Source organism: Balaenoptera physalus (genome assembly GCF_965194825.1).
Source record: "Balaenoptera physalus genome assembly, chromosome: 1".
Lineage (NCBI taxonomy): Eukaryota > Metazoa > Chordata > Mammalia > Artiodactyla > Balaenopteridae > Balaenoptera > Balaenoptera physalus.
Window position 1 is genome coordinate 23,542,447 of NC_138882.1, and position 18,366 is coordinate 23,560,812.

Here is an 18,366-nt window from a genome sequence, read left to right on the forward strand (position 1 = left end):
ATGCTCTTCGTGGCTTGAATGGGAAGCCCTCCTGGGGACCCGACCGCAGGCTTTGGATTCATGAGCATGTGGTGCCCGTTCTGCAGTTTGACTGTCTTATAGGGACACAGAGGCTGTAGGGAAAAGTACAGAAACCTGTGCTGGGCTGAGAGGGAAGCTGGGCCCATGCTGTTTGCTGGGAAAGTTCAGTTAAGAGCAAATAACTATGACAAGGTAGATGGAGAAAAGCTCAAAGCTCTTTTTTCAATTTTATTGAGATATAACTGGACATATAGCAGTGTATTTAGTTTAAGGTGTATAGCATAATGACTTGACTTACATATATTGCAAAATAATTGGTTAACATCCATCATTTCATACAGATACAAAAGAAAAAAGAAAAAATGTGATGAAAATTTTGGGATTTATTCACTTAGCAGCTTTCAAATATGCCACACAGCAGTGTTAGCTATAGTCATCATGTTGTACATTACATCCCCAGTAATTACATCTTATGACTGGAAGATTGTACCTTTTGATCGCCTTTATCCAATTCCCTCTCCAGCTCTGATAACCACAAATATGAGTTGGTTTTGTTGTTGTTTTGTTTTGTTTTTAGATTCCACATGTAAGTGAGATCATACAGTATTTGTCTTTCTCTGTCTGACTTATTTCACTTAACACAGTGCCCTCGAGGTCCATCCATGTTGTTGCAAAAGGCAAGATTTACTTCTTTCTTATGGCTGAATAATATTCCATTATATATGTGTATACCACAACTGCTTTATCCATTCATTTGTCAATGGACACTTAGGTTGTTTCCATGCCTTGGCTATTGTAAAAAATGCTGTTATGAACATGGGGGTGTAGATATCTCTTCAACATAGTGATTTTGTTTCCTTTGGATATATCCGGAGGTGGAATGATGGATCATGTGGAACTTCTATTTTTAACTTTTTGAGGAACCTCCATACTGTTTTCCACAGTGGCCGTATCAATCCACATCCCCACCAACAGTGCACCAGGGTTCCCTTTCTTCCCACAGCCTCATCAACATTTGTTATCTCTTTTCTTTTTGAGGCTAGTCATTCTAACAGGTGTGAGGTGATATCTCATTGTGGTTTTAATTTGCATTTCCCTGGTGATTAGTGATATTGAGCACCTTTTCATGTACCTGGGGGCCATCTGTATGTCTTCTTTGGAAGAATGTCTATTTTCCTCTGCCCATTTTTAATTGGATCATTTGGTGTTTTGCTGTTGAGTTGTATGAGCAGAAACTCTTGTGAGGGAAAGCCACTTGAGTGGGAGCATGAAGGTCATGACTGGGAGGGATCTGTGGTGGGTTCTGCCTCCTCTACTAGGGGCTGAATGTGGGGCTTCTCATGTTCTTTCAGCAGAAAATCTAACCTCCCCTCTCTTTTCTTTCTCGTGCATCCTGATAGAGGGAACGGCTGAGGAACATCGAGCGCATCTGCTTCCTTCTGCGAAAGGTCAGTGCAAGCACCCGGTGATGGAATTTGGATGGTCACATGGTCACGGTGGTCACACAGTGACAGGGGCTGGTGAGGCTCAGTGCCTGCTTCGGTCCTGTCTCCCCACAAAGGCAAATGGTGGCGGGGGAGGAGGAGGTGGGAGCACGTGATCACTTCTTTGGAAACCTCCAGAGACAAGAGGAGCTAATTAAAAGGGATGGCCATCAATCAGTGTCAGGACAGCACTGGATATTTGCAAGTGCCCTCTGGTTGGATTTAGAGGTTCTTTATCTTTGCATGATGATGGATGGCATTTACAGCTGATGTTGCCTCACAGCCTTTGTTCCTGTCTGATGTGGGGCTCAGAAACGCTCCCACCTTGGCTCAGCCAAGTTTTTAACTGGTTGTTGGGTTTCCTTTGAGGTTTCAACCTGCCACTCAGCTTTGCAGTTTGATTGACAGCATTATCAGGAGTGTCGGAGGGGTGGGAAGGGAGATGTTATTAAAGGGGGAGCCAAGCATTCAGAGAGTTGCTCTCAGTGGATGGGCAGTAGGTCACAGCTGCCCTCAATGCATTCAGGAAACACACGTGTGCACGCATATCCACGTGTGCATGTGCAGCTCAAGTTTAGTATTTAGCAGGACTCTGTGACGTAGCTGGTGTACCCCTGTGGCAGAGAGACCAGTCTGCCACTCTCCGGTAAGGAAAGCGAGTACTTTTTTGCAGCAAAGTGTGGAGAACAGCAACTTGCATGTAAAACTAACAGTGTCCATTGCCTTGAGCCAAAGGACATCCCCTATCTCTGTTCAGAGCAGATGCACTACAGGCCATAGGAAAGCCACCTGTCAATCCAAAAGAAGTTTTTGAGCCTTAGGTGAATAGGAGAGAAACCAAATGCCATGCCAAAAATTGATGGGGGGGAAACAATTTTGCAAGCTTTTGAAATCTTTTCTATATTTCAATTAATGATACCTTTCCTTGGGAGAGAGAGCTTAATCAAGAAGTCAGTTATCTTTCTAGCTAATTACTTGTCCTTTAATGTTTTCCAAGAGACTCAGTATGTCATAGTTCCACATCTGTGTCACAGTGGGGAAGTAAGCTCAGATAATGAAAATACTAGTGATCCAAGGAATAAAAAATGATTAAGAAAATAGCGTATGACATTTGGTATTAAGGGTACTTCATGAATTTGTAAATTATTTTCCCAGATAATGTCTCGGACACCAATAACCTGCTCCAGCTGTCACTTCCATAGAGTCTAGTTTGTTCTTTAAGACTGACACCCAAGTGTCCTTCACACTGCAAATTGCCCTTTTTCCCCCATTTTGAATGTACCATCCTGAATTCTCTGGCAGAGCAATAACCTGCATCCATCACATTTGAGCCTTGCTCATTTTTCTGTGTTGCTTGACCACTGACTCTAGCCAGACAGCAGGCAATGGCCTCTGGCTGCCTCTGCCGTGGTCCTACCTTACGGTCCTGTGCTACACGGTAAATCCTGTTACTTAACCTATTTTTGTGTAAAGGAGTTTATATCTGCTAATCCCATGCTCCTCATTTGTCCTTCCCCTCCTCCCTCTCCCCTTTGGAAACCATACATCTGTTTTCTATGTCTGTGAGTCTGTTTCTTCTGTTTTGTATATAGATTCATTTGTCTTATTTTTTAGATTCCACATAGAAGTGATAGCATTTAGTATTTCTTTCTCTGACTTACTCAACTAAGCATAATATTCTCTAGGTCCATCCATGTTGCTGCAAATGGCAATATTTCATTCCTCTTTTATGGCTGAGTAGTATTCCATTGTATATATATATATACCACATCTTCTTTATCCGTTCATCTGTTGATGGACATTTAGGTTGCTTTCGTGTCTTGGCTGCTGTAAATAGTGCTGCAACTAACATTGGGGTGCATGTATCTTGTGGAATTATAGTTTTGTCCGGGTATATGCCCAGGAGTGGGATTGCTGGATCATATGGTAGCTCTATTTTTAGTTTTTTAAGGAACCTGCATACTGTTCTTCATAGTGGCTGCACCAATTTACATTCCCACCAACAGTGCAAGAGGGTTCCCTTTTCTCCACACCCTCTCCAGCATTTATTATTTGTAGACTTTTTGATGATGGCCATTCTGACAGGTGTGAGGTAATACCTCATTGTAGTTTTGATTTGCATTTCTCCAGTAATTAGTGATGTTGAGCATCTTTTCATGTGCCTATTGGCCATTTGTGTGTCTTCTTTGGAGAAATGTCTATTTAGGTCTTCTGCCCATTTTTTGATTGGGTTTGTTTTTTTTTTGATATTAAGTTGTATGAGCTGTTTGTATATTTTGAAGATTAACTCCTTGTTGGTTGCATCATTTGCACATATTTCCTCCCATTCCATAGGTTGTCTTTTTGTTTTGTTGATGGTTTCCTTTGCTGTGCAAAAGCTTTTAAGTTTGATTAGGTCCCATAATAGTCTTTTCATTTCTTCATTTCAACAGTGTCCATGACATAGCACAAAACTTATATTTTACCACATGTACTCCTTACATCAGATTTGTATTTTAAAATCAAATTTAACTCTTTATTGTATTGATTACGACACAGAAGGTCTCTAGCCTACAGTTTCCATCCCATTCCTTTCCTCTGTGTCTATGCCCTCTCCCCTCTTTGTACTCTGTATTTTAACCTTACAAATAAATTCTCAAGCCAGTTCTGGTTCCTTACACTGGAAAAGTGGTGGAGCGTGGTGGGGACGTATACAGGCTTCTGCTGCTTCCTGCCTGTGCCCTGATTATCTGTGTAACCCTCAGTGTGACTCTGAAGTGAGGGTGATAAGCACAGCACCCTCCTCGTGGAGTTGTGAGAATTAAATGAGATAATACATGTGCGTCTAGCTCATCAATGCTCGGCACGTACTAAATGTTATTGTTATTATTATATGACACTTAGCTGATACCTAAAGCTTCCTGTAACGTCCCCGAGCACACCCGTGGTGCTGAAGGAAGCTGAGGCAATCCTCGGCTGGCGGCAGCCCCCGTAGCACCCCCTCCCATTTTCTTGGGTAACTGTCATTTGACGTTTGAGCAGAGTCACAGGGCAGGAAGGCCTGGGCCTCCTCTCTCCTGGCTCATTTTGAATGGGCTTCTGAGTTCAGATTCCCAAGCTGTGAGCACGTGCTGGGGGCGGTGGAGAGGGTTGATGGACTTCGTTAGCATCACCACCTTCTGGGAACTGTACCTTCCAAGAAATTTCTTGGAACTCATCTCGTAAACAGCCCAGAATGTGAAGCATCTCAGCAGCTGATTGTTGTTAAACCACCTCCTCAGCTTTCTCGGGAGAAAGGAAGGGATTTTCAAAGTGGATCCATTTTCAGCTCTATAATTATCAGAAGATGTGTGCTTTGGGTAATTGTCTGAACTGCAGGATTCTTGTGTCGATTTGTGCTTATGATTCATTTTTTCATGGCGAGAGCCACTTGCCTCTTGTGCTGTGCTCCCCACCGGCCACGCTGTCACTCTGAGGGTCGCTGTCAAGTGCGGGTTGGGGAGCGGGGAGAGCGTGCAGAGCAGACGTTGGTTAGATGGCAGCTCTCGGGCGCGCGAAGGGTGCTTGTGGGGGGGACGCTGACTCGGGGCCTCCTGTTGCATCTCCAAGTTCAGGCAATGGTTAGAGGAAGTGAACGTAAGTGAGAGCCGGAGATCGGCATGAGAATAAAGAGACACTTTCTTCATAAGCGGCTGTCATCTAACCTTGAGGTTGGTCGTCCTGGGGGCTAAGAAATGTTCAGCTCCCTTAGGCGGAGTTAGACAGCCTGATGTCTGAGATGGTTTCGAGTTAGACGGAGCCTGCCTGCCTGAGAGGGGCGACTTAGTTGCGTAGTTTGGGACGTCCCTTTGGTTTGACAAATCTGTGATTCTCCATTTCACCCCCTGATTTCCCCGAGAGTGTGTCCAGTCTCACTGCAGGTTTTCTGACATTGGTGGCTGTAAAAAGCTCTAGTGTGTGGATAATTCTCACTCTCTTCATTGAGCAGTTGCAGTGGGACAAGAAAGAGGGGGATGAGTGGGTTGGGGGGAGGGGGAGGGGGGTGGGTGTTGAGTCCCTTGGGGAGGTATAACCAGTTTGGTGGCGGGGGGCCAGGTGCTCCAAGTTTAATTCTGGAGAGAACAAGGCAGTGGTAAGGCCACGAGTGTAATCACTGATGGCCACCAATGCCCCTCCCCGTTTCACGCTTATCAGAACCACACGTCTGTCTTAGGAGAGGCATCATGGTGTGAAGTGAAGCTGAATGGTGTGAACCTGGTTCCACTGCAGAAATTTCCGCGATGTGCTTCTGAAAGCAGGGGCTGGGGGAGCTGGGGAATGGATATGACACTTCTATAGTGTAAAGTCAGTTTGTTAAGTAGGAAGATTGCATTATTGTTCCCAATTCTTCACCCTCCCCCGTATCCAGGACTGGCTATGTAATTTGCAGGGCCCAGTAGAAAATGAAAATGTGGGGCTCCATGACGAAAAGTTATTAAGAATCTTACAAAGCTAACAGCAGAGGATTCAGCCAAAGGTGGGACCCTTCTGAGCGTGGGACCCAGGTGCATCTGCACGGGTGACATGTCCCTGAAGCTGGCCCTGCCTGTATCCATGGCCTTTGCATATGATTTTGCAGTTCCTCCTGAGAGAAGCAGAGTACATTTCCCCTCCCTGCTGATGGAGGGCTTTGCCATGTGACGGGATGTGTCCACTGGAATGTGGGTGGGCTTGTGTGTACTGAGGCCTTAAGAGTTACTGGGTGTTTCTGCTCCTTTTCTTGCACTTCTGACATCATCAAGGCCAGCCCTCTGGTGCAAGGAGCATGAGAGGCAGGGGATACAGACCTGAGCCCACCTGTAGCTCAGAGCCAAGCGCACTAGATCAGGTGACCCCCAGTCAACCTCTAGATGCGTGGGCAAGTATAAATGATTATTGTTTTAGGGCACTGAATTTTGGAGTGATTTGTTATGCAGCATTATTATGGCAATAGCTAACTGATACTATAAGCATCTGCCACTTTTATACGGGGGAAAATCTTTTTTTTTTTTTTAAAGAGATTTTATTCTGTGCCAGAGATCAGCCATTTGCTGACTCTACAAATTTATAAAATAGACAGTTTCAAACTCTGTCCCAATTTCTTTGACCTAAGAAGAAGCTACCAAATACATTTATATACCAGAACCTAGAGAAAGACTCATGTCACTTTGGAGCACAGGATTTGTCATGCATTAAATACTTGGGAGAATGATGATGGCGGTGCCTTTTCTCTAATTACTGGCACTCCCTGCCACAAGGGATTGGCTTGATTTCCGGTCTCTTTAGCCGTTAACACAGTTCTTCCTGCAGGGCTCTAGAGGGAATGGTCTATTTTCATGGAGAGACATAATACAGGGAAAAGGGACACAAAAACTCAGAGACAGTTGTGTGGAATGCCTTTGAGAGGCCATCCTTGACTCAGAAGTTTTCCAGATCAGAATTCTCTGTGGCTTGGGGAATTTCTAAGGTGTGACAATGCTGCTTACTTTTCCTGAGTGACTACTGTATGCCTTTGAAAGGATTAACTCTTTTAATCCTCACAACATTTCTATGAAGTAGTCATGATTAATAGCCCCACTTAAAAGACGAGGAAATCAAGGTTTAGAGAGGTTAAGTATATATCCCAGAGAGTCATATTTCATAAGCTGGTAGAGCTGGGATTTGAAGGGCAAGTCTGTTTGAAAAGAGTCCACATTTTCAATCACCACATTAAAGGGGAAATTGTTGGTTCGTTTTGAAACATGCTCCTTAAGGACCACTATTACAGCAATATTTCTCAGCTATTTTAAAGGGAAGATACAAATACCAGAGCTACAGAGGGCTTCAGGGACCCTATAATATGCTTGGCTCACCATCATGGGGCCAAGTGGATTCCTTTAAGGCTCTTTTCTAATTCTATTTAATTTCTTGGTGGGGTCGTTCACCCCTAGAGGGAATGTTTGAAGAAAAGTAAAAATATCCTGGAATAAAACTTGCAACTAGTTCAGAAACCATGTCTCACGTATAATTTATTTTCAGATGCTTTCTGTGGCAAACTCCTTGTTAGTCAGAGGGAAAGATGGGACATTTTACTCACTGTGTAAATAGTGATGCTGTCACGGGGTTGCTGAACCAGAAGCCAGAGGAAGAGCCCTGTCCTCGCTTCACTCCACTCCCAAGGCTGCAGCAGGAGAAGCAGAGGACTTCACAACAGCTGCCTTACATATGGGCTCTGGCTTCTCACTCAGATCTGGGGAGCTGGTTGGCCCTATCCTTATTAGTTCTCCATTGCCATGATATTAGCAGTTCAGGACAACGACGATTTATATTTCTCATGAGTCCATGGGTCATCTGGTGGTTCCACTGATCTTGGATGGGCTTATAGGGAGAAGGGGGTGTTCCTCTGGTCTTGGCTGGGGCTCATTCATGTGTCTGGCAGGCAGCAGACTGTAAGCTAATCTAGGATGGCCTCAGCTGGGATGGGCCATCTCATTCTCCAAAGACTAATCTAGACTTGTTCTCATGGTGTCATAGAGAAGCAAGAGAAGACGTGGAAATACACAAGAACTTTTTCAAGCTTTGGTTTGCATCAGATCTATTAGTGTCCTATTATTGGCCGAAGTGAGTCACATGGCCAAGCCCAGGGTCACAGTGGGAGGGACTACAGAGTTACAGGGCAAAGGGTGTGGATACAGGGGAGACCATTAATTGGTACCATGAATGCCATCAATCTACCATATATTTGTAGGCAAGGGATGAGTTATCACCTTACCCCTGTTAGAATGGGGATGAGATAGCAGATGCTAGTGAGGGTGTGGAGAAAAGGGATTCCTTGTGAACTGTCGGTGGGATTGTAAGTTGGTACAGCCCACTATGAAAAACAGTATGGAGGTTCTTCAGAAAGTTAAAAATAGAACTTCCATGTGATTCAGAAATTCCACTTCTGGGTATATATCCAAAGGAAATAAAAACACTATGTTGAAGTGATACCTGCACCCCCATGTTCATAGCAGCATTTTTTTTTTACAATAGCAAAGACATGGAAACAACCTAAGTGTCCATTGACAGACGAATGGCTAAGGCACTTGTGATATATATATTTCAGACATAAAAAAGAAGGAAATCCTGCCATTTGTGACAACATGACATTGTGCTAAGTGAAGTAAGTCAGACAAAGACAAATACTGTATGATCTCACTTATGTGTGGAATCTAAAAATAAAATAATAAGAATAACAAAACAAACTCATAAAAAAGAGATCAGATTTTTGGTTATCAGAGGGGGAGAGGGAATTTGAAGAAGGTGATCAAAAGGTACAGACTTCCAATTTATAAGATAATTAAGCACTAGGGATGTAATGTACAGCATGATGACTATAGTTAACTGGTATATGCTATATTTGAAAGTTAGGAAAGTAAATCCTAAGAGTTCTCATCACAAGGAAAAAAACATTTTTCTTCTTCTTTTGTATCTATATGAAATGATGGATGTTAACTAAACTTATTGTGGTAATCATTTCACAGTATATGTAAGTCAAATCATTATGCTATATGCCTTAAACTTACACAGTGCTGTATGTCAATTATATCTCAATGAAACTGGGGGAAGAAGGCTCAGAGGTTGGAAATTTTGCAGATTTTCTCTAGGATGGTAACATAGACTCTTCGATGTGTGGGTCTACACCTCTATGGTGGTACTTGCAACACTGCATCATTGTCTCTTTGGATGCCTACCTCTCCCATTAGTTTGTGAGTTCCACGAAGGAGGAACCCAATGTCTTATTCATCTTTGAATTCCCAGCACATAGTGGGACATAAGGTTGATGTTCACTATATGATTAGGAGATGAAACGCTAGAACTGGAACAGACCTTGGAGGTCATCTAGCCAGATCCCTCCTTTTCAGAGGGGAAGTTGAGACCAGAGGCTCACCAGAACCAGTGTGTCCTGGGCTGCTCGTCCAGATTGGCCACCGTGCCCTTCTCAGAGACTGGGGTCACTGAAGCTGAACAGAGCTTGACTCAACAGCAAGCTCTCTGGGGGCAGGGACCATCCCTTCCTCGTTCACTAGTGTGTCTATAGGACCAAGCGCGGTGTCTTTCAATGAGTAATATTTCCCCCATCCCTACCCCCTATCAGTGGCCATTTCACTGTGAGTAGCATTTACTATGCATGAATTCTGTCTTTCCTCCCTGGGTACTGATCTCAGAGAGACAGCAGTGAGCGGTCTTGAAGAGACATCTTAGTTTCCTGCCCAGGAATTGAACCTGGGGAGCCTGGGTGAAAACCAGGAATCCCAGCTGATAGTCCACCAGGGGCTAGAAGCAAAGTTCCCTGGCTCTTGCCCCGTTTGAAAGCAAAAATGTTTCAAGGAGGCAAAAACAGGTACAAAATTTATTATTAGAGACACCACACAATAAGCGGGAGAGCACACAGAGAAGGTGTGTTTATTTAATACAGAAGCAAGGCAGGAATACACACCTGGAGAGAAGGACTTCGGGCTTCCTCTCTAATGAGGAGGAGCTCTGTAAAGAGGTGGTTTAAATCCCTTATGTAGGACAGTCCTTCCGGGTCTTTGTTTACCTTTGGCCAATTATCTCATTTCTTTTCCCACATCTGACCTGTTCTAAGACCCTCCCCAACATGCGTGCGCAACTTTTTGCTAAGGTGGATTCCACCGCAGAGGCCTGTAGGGATATGTTCACACATTATGGGGTGGTGTCTTTTCCCAAGGAACCTTCCTGCGCATGTGCAGACAGGGAAGTTTTCCTTGACCTCAGGAGTGGTCATCTTACCTCTTTACTCCAGCAGAGCTCAGCTTCTGCCACTAGCTTTGTCTTTGGCGTGTCTGGGGAAAACAAAGCTTCAATTTTACTCCGCTTAACAAACACCAGCAGTCCAGCCCAGGGGTCCATCTATCTCCTACCTCAGTACAACCTCACACCAAGTTGGCATCTGATAGGCCTGGGAAGAAGGCTGCACATCTTTATATTCTGGAGTTCCAGGCAAAAATTGTGGAAAAGATCGACAGAGAAAGACCAAGCATCGTATGATATCCCTTTCATCTTAAAAAAATGATACAAATGAACTTATTTATAAGACAGAAACAGACTCACAGACATATAGAGTGAACGTATGGTTACCAGGGGGGAAGGGGGGAATAGATTGGGAGTTTGGAATTGACGTGTACACACTGCTATATTTAAAATAGTTAACCAGGACTTCCCTGGTGGCGCAGTGATTAAGAATCCGCCTGCCAATGCAGGGGACACAGGTTCGATCCCTGGTCCGGGAAGATCCCACATCTTTCCGGACCAGGAAGGCAACCAAGCCCGTGCGCCACAACTACTGAGCCACAAGCCACAACTACTGAGCCCACATGCCCCAACTACTGAAGCCTGTGCGCCTAGAGCCCGTGTTCCGCAACAAGAGAAGCCACTGCAGTGAGAAGCCCGCACACTGCAACGAAGAGAAGCCTCCGCTCACCACAACTAGAGAAAGCCCATGTGCAGCAACAAAATCCCAACACAGCCCAAAGTAAATAAATATATAAATAAATTTTTTAAAAGGTGCTTTAAAAAATAACTAAATAAAAAAATAAAATAGATAACCAACAAAGACCAACTGTATAGCACAGGGAACTCTGCTCAGTATTCTGTAATAACCTAAGTGGGAAAAGAATTTGAAAAAGAATAGGTACATGTAGATGTATCACTGAATCATTTTGCTGTACACCTGAAACTAACACAACATTGTTATGTAACTGTACTCCAATATAAAATAAAAATTAAAAAAAAAACAAAATAAGCAGTTCTCTAGTGCAAAGTGGTCTCTTTTAGGTGGATTCATGGGGGGCAGGCCCTGCTTGGGCAATATTATCATCTGCAGCAGAATTCCAAGTGTGAGGAGAGTTGCATAAACATTCCTCCAGTGAATACTCTACGTAGCCTCCTGTCATGACAACTATACAGAAATCTTAGTTCCTTCCCATCATAAGAGGTGGTCTCATTAGTACTGTAAGTATTCAAGGACTTCATTTTCATAATTCTGACTATCTGTGAGCAGCTCTGAAGGTCAGCCGCATGTGGTCATCTGCAGTAAATCGGCATCGTGAATTTGAACCCTGCATGTTTTGAGGCTAGTGGCATGAACGAGTCTAGTCAGCTGCCTAGTACCCTCATCTTAGCGTGCTTCCTTGTTCTCCACTCATTATTGTACACCCAGGAATTCTCATCAATAGCTCAGAGAGAGCTTAGAACTTACTGTGAAACTTTGCTGCCTTGATTGTGAAAACTCATATTCTAGGATAGTGTCAGGAAGTGGCGAACGGTAGAGTTCACTGTTCTGTTGTGTTTGTCATTAGTGTCACTGGTGGTTTCTAATCGTTATGCATCTCAAAATCCCCCATGGAGATTTTCCAGCATACATCTACTTAAGAACCACTTCCAGAAATTCTGCTCTAGTAGGTCTTGGGAGGGTCCAGTCATCTGTATTTAGAAAATGCCCATGTGTGCTTCTCATGGGTGGCCAAGGTGGGGGAACACTGTGGGAAATATTTGGTGAGTTGGGTGGTTGGTGAATGTGCTAGTGATTCATAAGCAGCTCCCCAAAAGACCCCCCAGGATCTGGAGAATTGAGTCTGCTGAGGGAGAGGGGAAAGGGAGAAGAGCTTCAACCCAGAGAGGCTGGCAGTGGGCAGGCAAATACGGCCAGCTGCCGACTCCTTTGTGGATTGCCCAGGATGTGCTGAGCCCTGGGCTTGAGGAACATCTCCCCAGCCTGCTCCGTCCTGGCTGTGTGTGGAGGGAGCATCTTCCTGACTCATGACAGGATGGAAGGTTGTGCCGGTCAGCTTCACAAAGGAAGTCCAGAGGCCCTTGTAGTGGTGGAGGAAGAAATCCTGAAACCATGACTGACCTTAGGGTGCATCATTGAGAGTGGTCCCCAGATTTGACTGTGCCTCACATCACATCTGGACAGGTTATTAAAAATACAGATTCATGGGACTTCCCTGGTGGTGCAGTGGTTAAGAATCTGCCTGCCAATGCAGGGGACACGGGTTCGAGCCCTGGTCCGGGAAGGTTCCACATGCCACAGAGCACCTAAGCCTGTGCACCACGACTACTGAGCCTGAGCTCTAGAGCCCGTGAACCACAACTACTGAGCCCACTGGCCACAACTACTGAAGCCCGCGTGCCTAGAGCCTGTGCTCTGCAACAAGAGAAGCCACCACAATGAGAAGCCCACACACCACAACAAAGAGTAGCCCCCACTCACTGCAGCTAGAGGAAGCCCATGTGCAGCAATGAAGACCCAATGCAGACAAAAATAAATAAATAAATAAATTAGTTAAAAAAAAAACAAACGAAAAACCAACTTTAAAAAAAATACAGATTCATGAATGCCCACCCCCTGTGATGCTTAATTTTATATGTCAAATTGGCTGGGTCATGGTGCCCAGGTATGTGGCTGGACATTATTCTAGATGTTTCTTTGAGGGCGTTTTTTGGATGCGATTAATGTTTAAATTGGTGAACTTTGAATAAAGCAGATGGCCCTCCATAATGTGGGTGGGCCTCATCCAATCAGTTGAAGACCTCAATGGAACAAAGACTGACCTCCCCAAATAAGAGGGAATTCTGCAGCAGATGGCCTTCAGATTTCAGCTGCAAGGTTGGCTCTTCCTGGATCTCCAGCCTGTTAGCACCCCTGCAAAATTTGGCCTTCCAAACCACTACAATTGCCCGAGCTGATTCCTTAAAATCTCTTTCTCTCTCTATCTATCTATCTCTCTTTATATGTCTATATCTCTCTGTATCTATAAACACACACATACATGCATCCTGTTGGTTCTGTTTCTCTGGAGAATGCTAACATATCCCCATCAATCCTGGGAAGTTCAGGTTCAGTAGGTATGTGGAGGGGCCCTGGGCCTGCTGTGTAACTGAATCTCCTGTGAGTTGGATAAAATGATCTGCCTTCACCAAATGGTAAATATTTGCCCCAGGTCACCCAGCTCATGGGTCTGGTTCCAGAGCCCATGCTTACCCCCCTTCTCTCTTGCTGCTTCCATACATAGGAGCTGGTAACTTTGCACACCTTTTGTAGAGCTTCTGTTGACCCTAGTGGTCAGTCTCTACAGGCCGCTAACCAAGAGAGTGACGACACTCAGTTTCCCCTGTAGTCTTCACAGACTGTGTGGGCCAGAAGAAGGAGGCTGGTTAACTTAACCACGTTCATCGGCAAAGCAGATTCTCACAGCCTGACCTAAGCAGATTTATGGACTCTCAGTAGTTTTGCTATGAGAAGTCACCAAGTCATTGACTGTTCTGACAGAAATCGTTTGCTTTTCTGTCACACCTTTTTCCTCTCCTTAATATACAGAGGAACTCCAGGTATTGTAGGACGTGATGGAGGCAGGAAAGCGTATTGGGATATGGGTTCCACTGTGAGTAAAAGATACAAGGGAGCCTGCTGTGTCTGGGGGGGAGCCCGCCCAGGCTGAGGGTAGGGTGAGAGGGGGACCCTGCCTGCCAGGGTTGTCTGGGGACCCAGGCTCCTCCTGCCCTCAGAGCTCTGCCATCGTTAGGGCATTTTCTGGGCCATGAGGGCGTCACACCATGATGTCCTTTCAAGCAGCAGGATGGAGGGGGAAGAGGAAAAGGGCCACTTCTGTGAAGGATGTGACCCAGAAGCTGCACACATCACTTCCGCTTAACTCATCAGCCAGATTGTAGGCAAATGGCCACATCTGGTCTTTTGGGGGGGTCTCTATACTCTCAGCTCCAAATTGAGGATTTTATTCCATAGAGAAGCGGGGGTGGACGCTGGATGACAGCTGCAGGCCTTGGTCTCAGGGAGGAATTCAGTCAACAGAGTGGCCAGGGCAGGGCACCCAGCCGCTGACGTGCACCCCAGAACTCCAAGGGCAGTGTGAGGTGGCCAGTGGGGATGGCGGGCAGAGAGACTAGGCACTGGAGGTTGAGGTCATGTCTGATGGTCCCCGGAGGAGCCTGGGCATGGTCGAGGGTGGAGAAAGGAGCTGGGGAGTCCTGGGTGTTGGTCTTGGCTTCCGATGGGAGCCAATCTGAATTTCTCCATTCATTCAACTGGAGTTCCTTTAGACCTGCTATGTACATAGTCCTGTATTATGTGCTGATGGGTGTGTGTGTGTGATGTGTCAGTTGTGAAGACCTCTGTGCAGCTAAAAGGGGTCTCGTTTTTCTCTCTGATTTCCTTCCCGAGAGTTTCAAAGCTCTGATCACACAGTATCTTGTATTACAGTCACTTTTACACATTATCTTCCACAGCTGTATTCTTGAAGGTGGGGATCACGTCCTCCTAATTTTTGTATCTGCTGCGTTGCCTAACGTGGTATCTGATTCATGTTAATTAGCTAAATGTGTTGGTGAACATGAGCCCGGCAACCACACAATGGCTTGGATTATTAGTTTCATAATGTGTGTGGCAGAATTATCACTGCTGAGCATGGGATTAAGGCAAGTGAAGGAAACCAGAGAAAGGGCCATGGCAGGTGTGGTGTGCTTTGTCTTATCAGAGCACCTTCACTGCCCAGAGGGTGAGCATGGGAATGGATGTAGTTAGAGGGCTGCTTCTCAAGCTTGGCTGCACCTTGGAATCACCCTGGGAGCTTAAAAAGAACTGTTCCTGGATCCCACCCCCAGAGTTTCTGTTTCGTTGGTCTGGAATGCAGCCTGGGCATTGGCGGGGGTGGAGGGAGGTTTGAAAAATTCCCTAGGTGATTCTAATGTGTAGCGAGGCTGCAGATCACTGAGTTGGAGGATAGGGCAGGCTTCGGCAATGCAGGTGGGGAGGCATTTTCCTTTTCTCGGTCCCCCAGAGTATGATTTAGAGAGCTGTAATTTTCTAAATGGTACCAGAGTAAAAGCAATAATTTACCAACGGGTGCCCAGGTAGACTGAAGGAATGAGCGCCTGACTTCCTCCTGCTTCCCAGGAGATGGTCAACCCAGCAGGTGACTAATTGCAAGTAATCCGCAGACAACTTGTTTTCTCGGTGGGAGGTTTGCTTCTAGATGCTCCCTTTTCCAAAATGTGATGAGAAGTAAAAATTCTGTTTTTCAACCCCCCAAGTGCTCACCCTTTCAGATACTCATTCTTGCCCTTTCTAAATTGCTGAAAAAGCAAGAAACATTTCTGGGTCACGTTTCTAGGCCACAAAATGTGCCAGTATTACCAAATCCTAATGGCCTCTTATTCCCTGTAGCAGTGGCCAGTCTCTGTCTCTCCCTACAATTGGAACCGGGTACCAGCCTCTACCCAGGCAGGGCCAACAGGAGAGCCCTGCAACTCAGATGAGAACTCATGGGCTCCCGGCTTGCGCTGAATTGAGTCCATTGCTCCAGATGTATCTTCTCCCCATGGCATAGCTGTATTGCTGCATTACCATGCTGGTGCCATTCGCAACTTGTGTGGGGTTTGTTATTCTTTAAGCAGTTTGGGGCATCGGGCCTCCTCCAGCACAGTTTCAGTGGCTCTGATTCCTAAGCTGTCTCTATGGCACAGACAATTACAAAACACATGGGGTTTTGTTTCATTAGGATAAAACCCGGCCATAGACAAGAAAATGTACTGAATACGTCAAATGTGCTATACAAATGCAAAATGCCATTATTATAAAGGGACAGAAAAAGCCATACTGTTCCCTTTCTGCGTCTGCTAAATGGTCAAAGCAGTGGTGAAATTCTGGAAGACAATGATCACCGATTATAGCACAGGGAGGTGGGCGGGCAACACACAGCAAGAGCAGCTCTGCTACTGTGGCCTTTTTAGTGGTGATATCACTGCTGTTACCACTCAGTGCATCAGCATAAAGTGGCGCCAGTGCCACTGGTGTCCTGGTAGAAACTAAATAAGGGAGCTACTTAAGCAAGGTTCCTGCCTTCGGGAACGTGTACGCTGTTCAGATGACGTCAGCAGGACGGACTGATAAAACGACCGACTGTGTTTTCTGCGAGGGTCTGTATGATCCTCTTTGTATAAGTTAGACTTTAATACACACACGACTGTGGTACTTCAAATGCTTTCTGACAGCGGTGTTGCCAACTGTTAATAGAGACCAAAAGCGACGGACGTTGGGTTGTTTTCAAACACTTGACGTTTGTGTTATTCAAGTTACTGATAAAGTACTTCAAGCCCAAATATTCTGGACTTTCAAAGGAAGGAAGCGTGGGAGGGGAAAGTCAGAGGTATGATTCTTTGTAAAATGTTTGTTTTCCTTAGTCGACTATAAAGTCGGTGAGGGCAGGGTTCTGGGTATCTTGTTCACCGCTTATCATTTTACCTAGAAAATAGCACCTATTCAGTAATTCTTTGCTGGCAGAGTGGCTGAATGTTCTCTGCACTTTACCCACAGTCTTTGATTTATTCTGACACCAACTCTGTGAGGTGAAGATGGGGAACTGAGACCCGGGGGCTTGCATCACTTGCCCAGGTCACTCAGGTGATGAGTGCTGGGTCTGGATTCAAATCACTCTGACTCCCAGACTCCTGCCCTTTCCAGCAGTCCTTATGTCTCCATTGCACTAGGGATTAAAAGCATGTTTCTTTGCATTTCCCAGGACAGTTCCATACTCTGAGTTTTGCAGAACACACTTGCACACAGCCCTCTGACACACTGGCATCAGACGATCCACTGTCAGCCACGTGCGTGTGCGTGCCTTGCTCTTCTCCAGTCTGACTCTCAGAAAGAGGTGTAGAGGTTTGGACTAAAGGCCTCTTCTCAATTTTAAGAGACTGTTGGGAAGCAGAGGCTTTGGAGAAAGAACCTACAGAAGACACTGTACCCTCTAGTGCTGGTGCCCTTGGGATCTGTGTTAGTCTGCTAGGGCTGCTGTAACATAGTAGCCACGGGTTGGGCAGTTTAGACAACGGAAATTTATTTCCCCACAGTCTGGAGGCTGGAAGTCCAAGATGAAGGTGTCAGCAGGGTGGGCTTCTTCTGAGGCCTCTCTCCTTGGCTGGCAGATGGCCACCTTCTTTTTATGTCCTCACATGGTCATCCCTAAGTATATCTGTGCCATAATGTCCTCCTCTTATAAGGACACCAGTCATATTGGATCAGGACCCATTCTAATGACCTGATTTAACCTTAATTACTGCTTTAAAGACCCTCTCTCCAAATACAGTCACATTCTGATTTACTGGGGGTTAGGGCTTCAATGTATGAATTTTGGGAGGCGGGGGCAGGGGGGACACAATTCAACCTATCACAGGATCCAGGCACCAGGGAAGAGTTTTTATGGAAATGACATCCCCTTGGTTAGGAGCAGGGATTGGCCTTACCTTGGATTCTGCTCCTTGGCAAATAGCAAGCAAGAGTGGAAAGTGAGCCCCTGGGTTTAGATTTCAGGAACATTTTCTTATCATCCACAGGTGGAATCTGGTGAAAGAGAAGGCAAGACTCTGATTCTTTCTGTTGGATTTTATTGCATGTTTATCAGAATAAAGAGCGAACATATTCTGAGCAAAGCCTGTGAAGAATTGCTCCCATCATTCTGCAGGAGAGATGGTCTGAACAAAAGGGACAGAGCCTGGCCTCTTCATGCTGTCACACCCCTTGCAGGGAGCAGCGTGTGAAGCCAGTCACCCAAGCGTAGACAGTTGACTCAGCGCATGTGGGACGAGCCTGGGTCATTCATCATTCTAATTAGCTCTGGCTCCTCTCTCTCCAGCAGGCCCAGGGTCAGGACCAAATCAAGGTATATGTTGTGAGCTTGTGCAGAAGGGCCAGTTGCTAAGGTGGGCTGAAGTTACATAATTATCGTAACTATTTTTGTTTATAGGACATCCTTTCCCAGGAGAGAAGCACTTCCCTTCCCAGGCACTTCCCTGCCCAGAAGTTGTC

At 45.5% G+C, this 18,366-nt stretch overlaps 1 protein-coding gene across 3 annotated transcripts in view; it reads left to right on the top strand.

The window, feature by feature from the left end:
* CNIH3 (cornichon family AMPA receptor auxiliary protein 3) overlaps window positions 1–18,366 on the top strand; it is a 125,010-nt gene that overhangs the window by 53,638 nt on the left and 53,006 nt on the right. For all 3 annotated transcript variants that reach the window (XM_082427898.1, XM_082427897.1, XM_082427896.1), the window contains exon 3: window positions 1,422–1,469. In XM_082427898.1, the coding sequence (XP_082284024.1) occupies window positions 1,422–1,469 (48 nt within the window). The remainder of the gene's footprint in view (window positions 1–1,421; window positions 1,470–18,366) is intronic.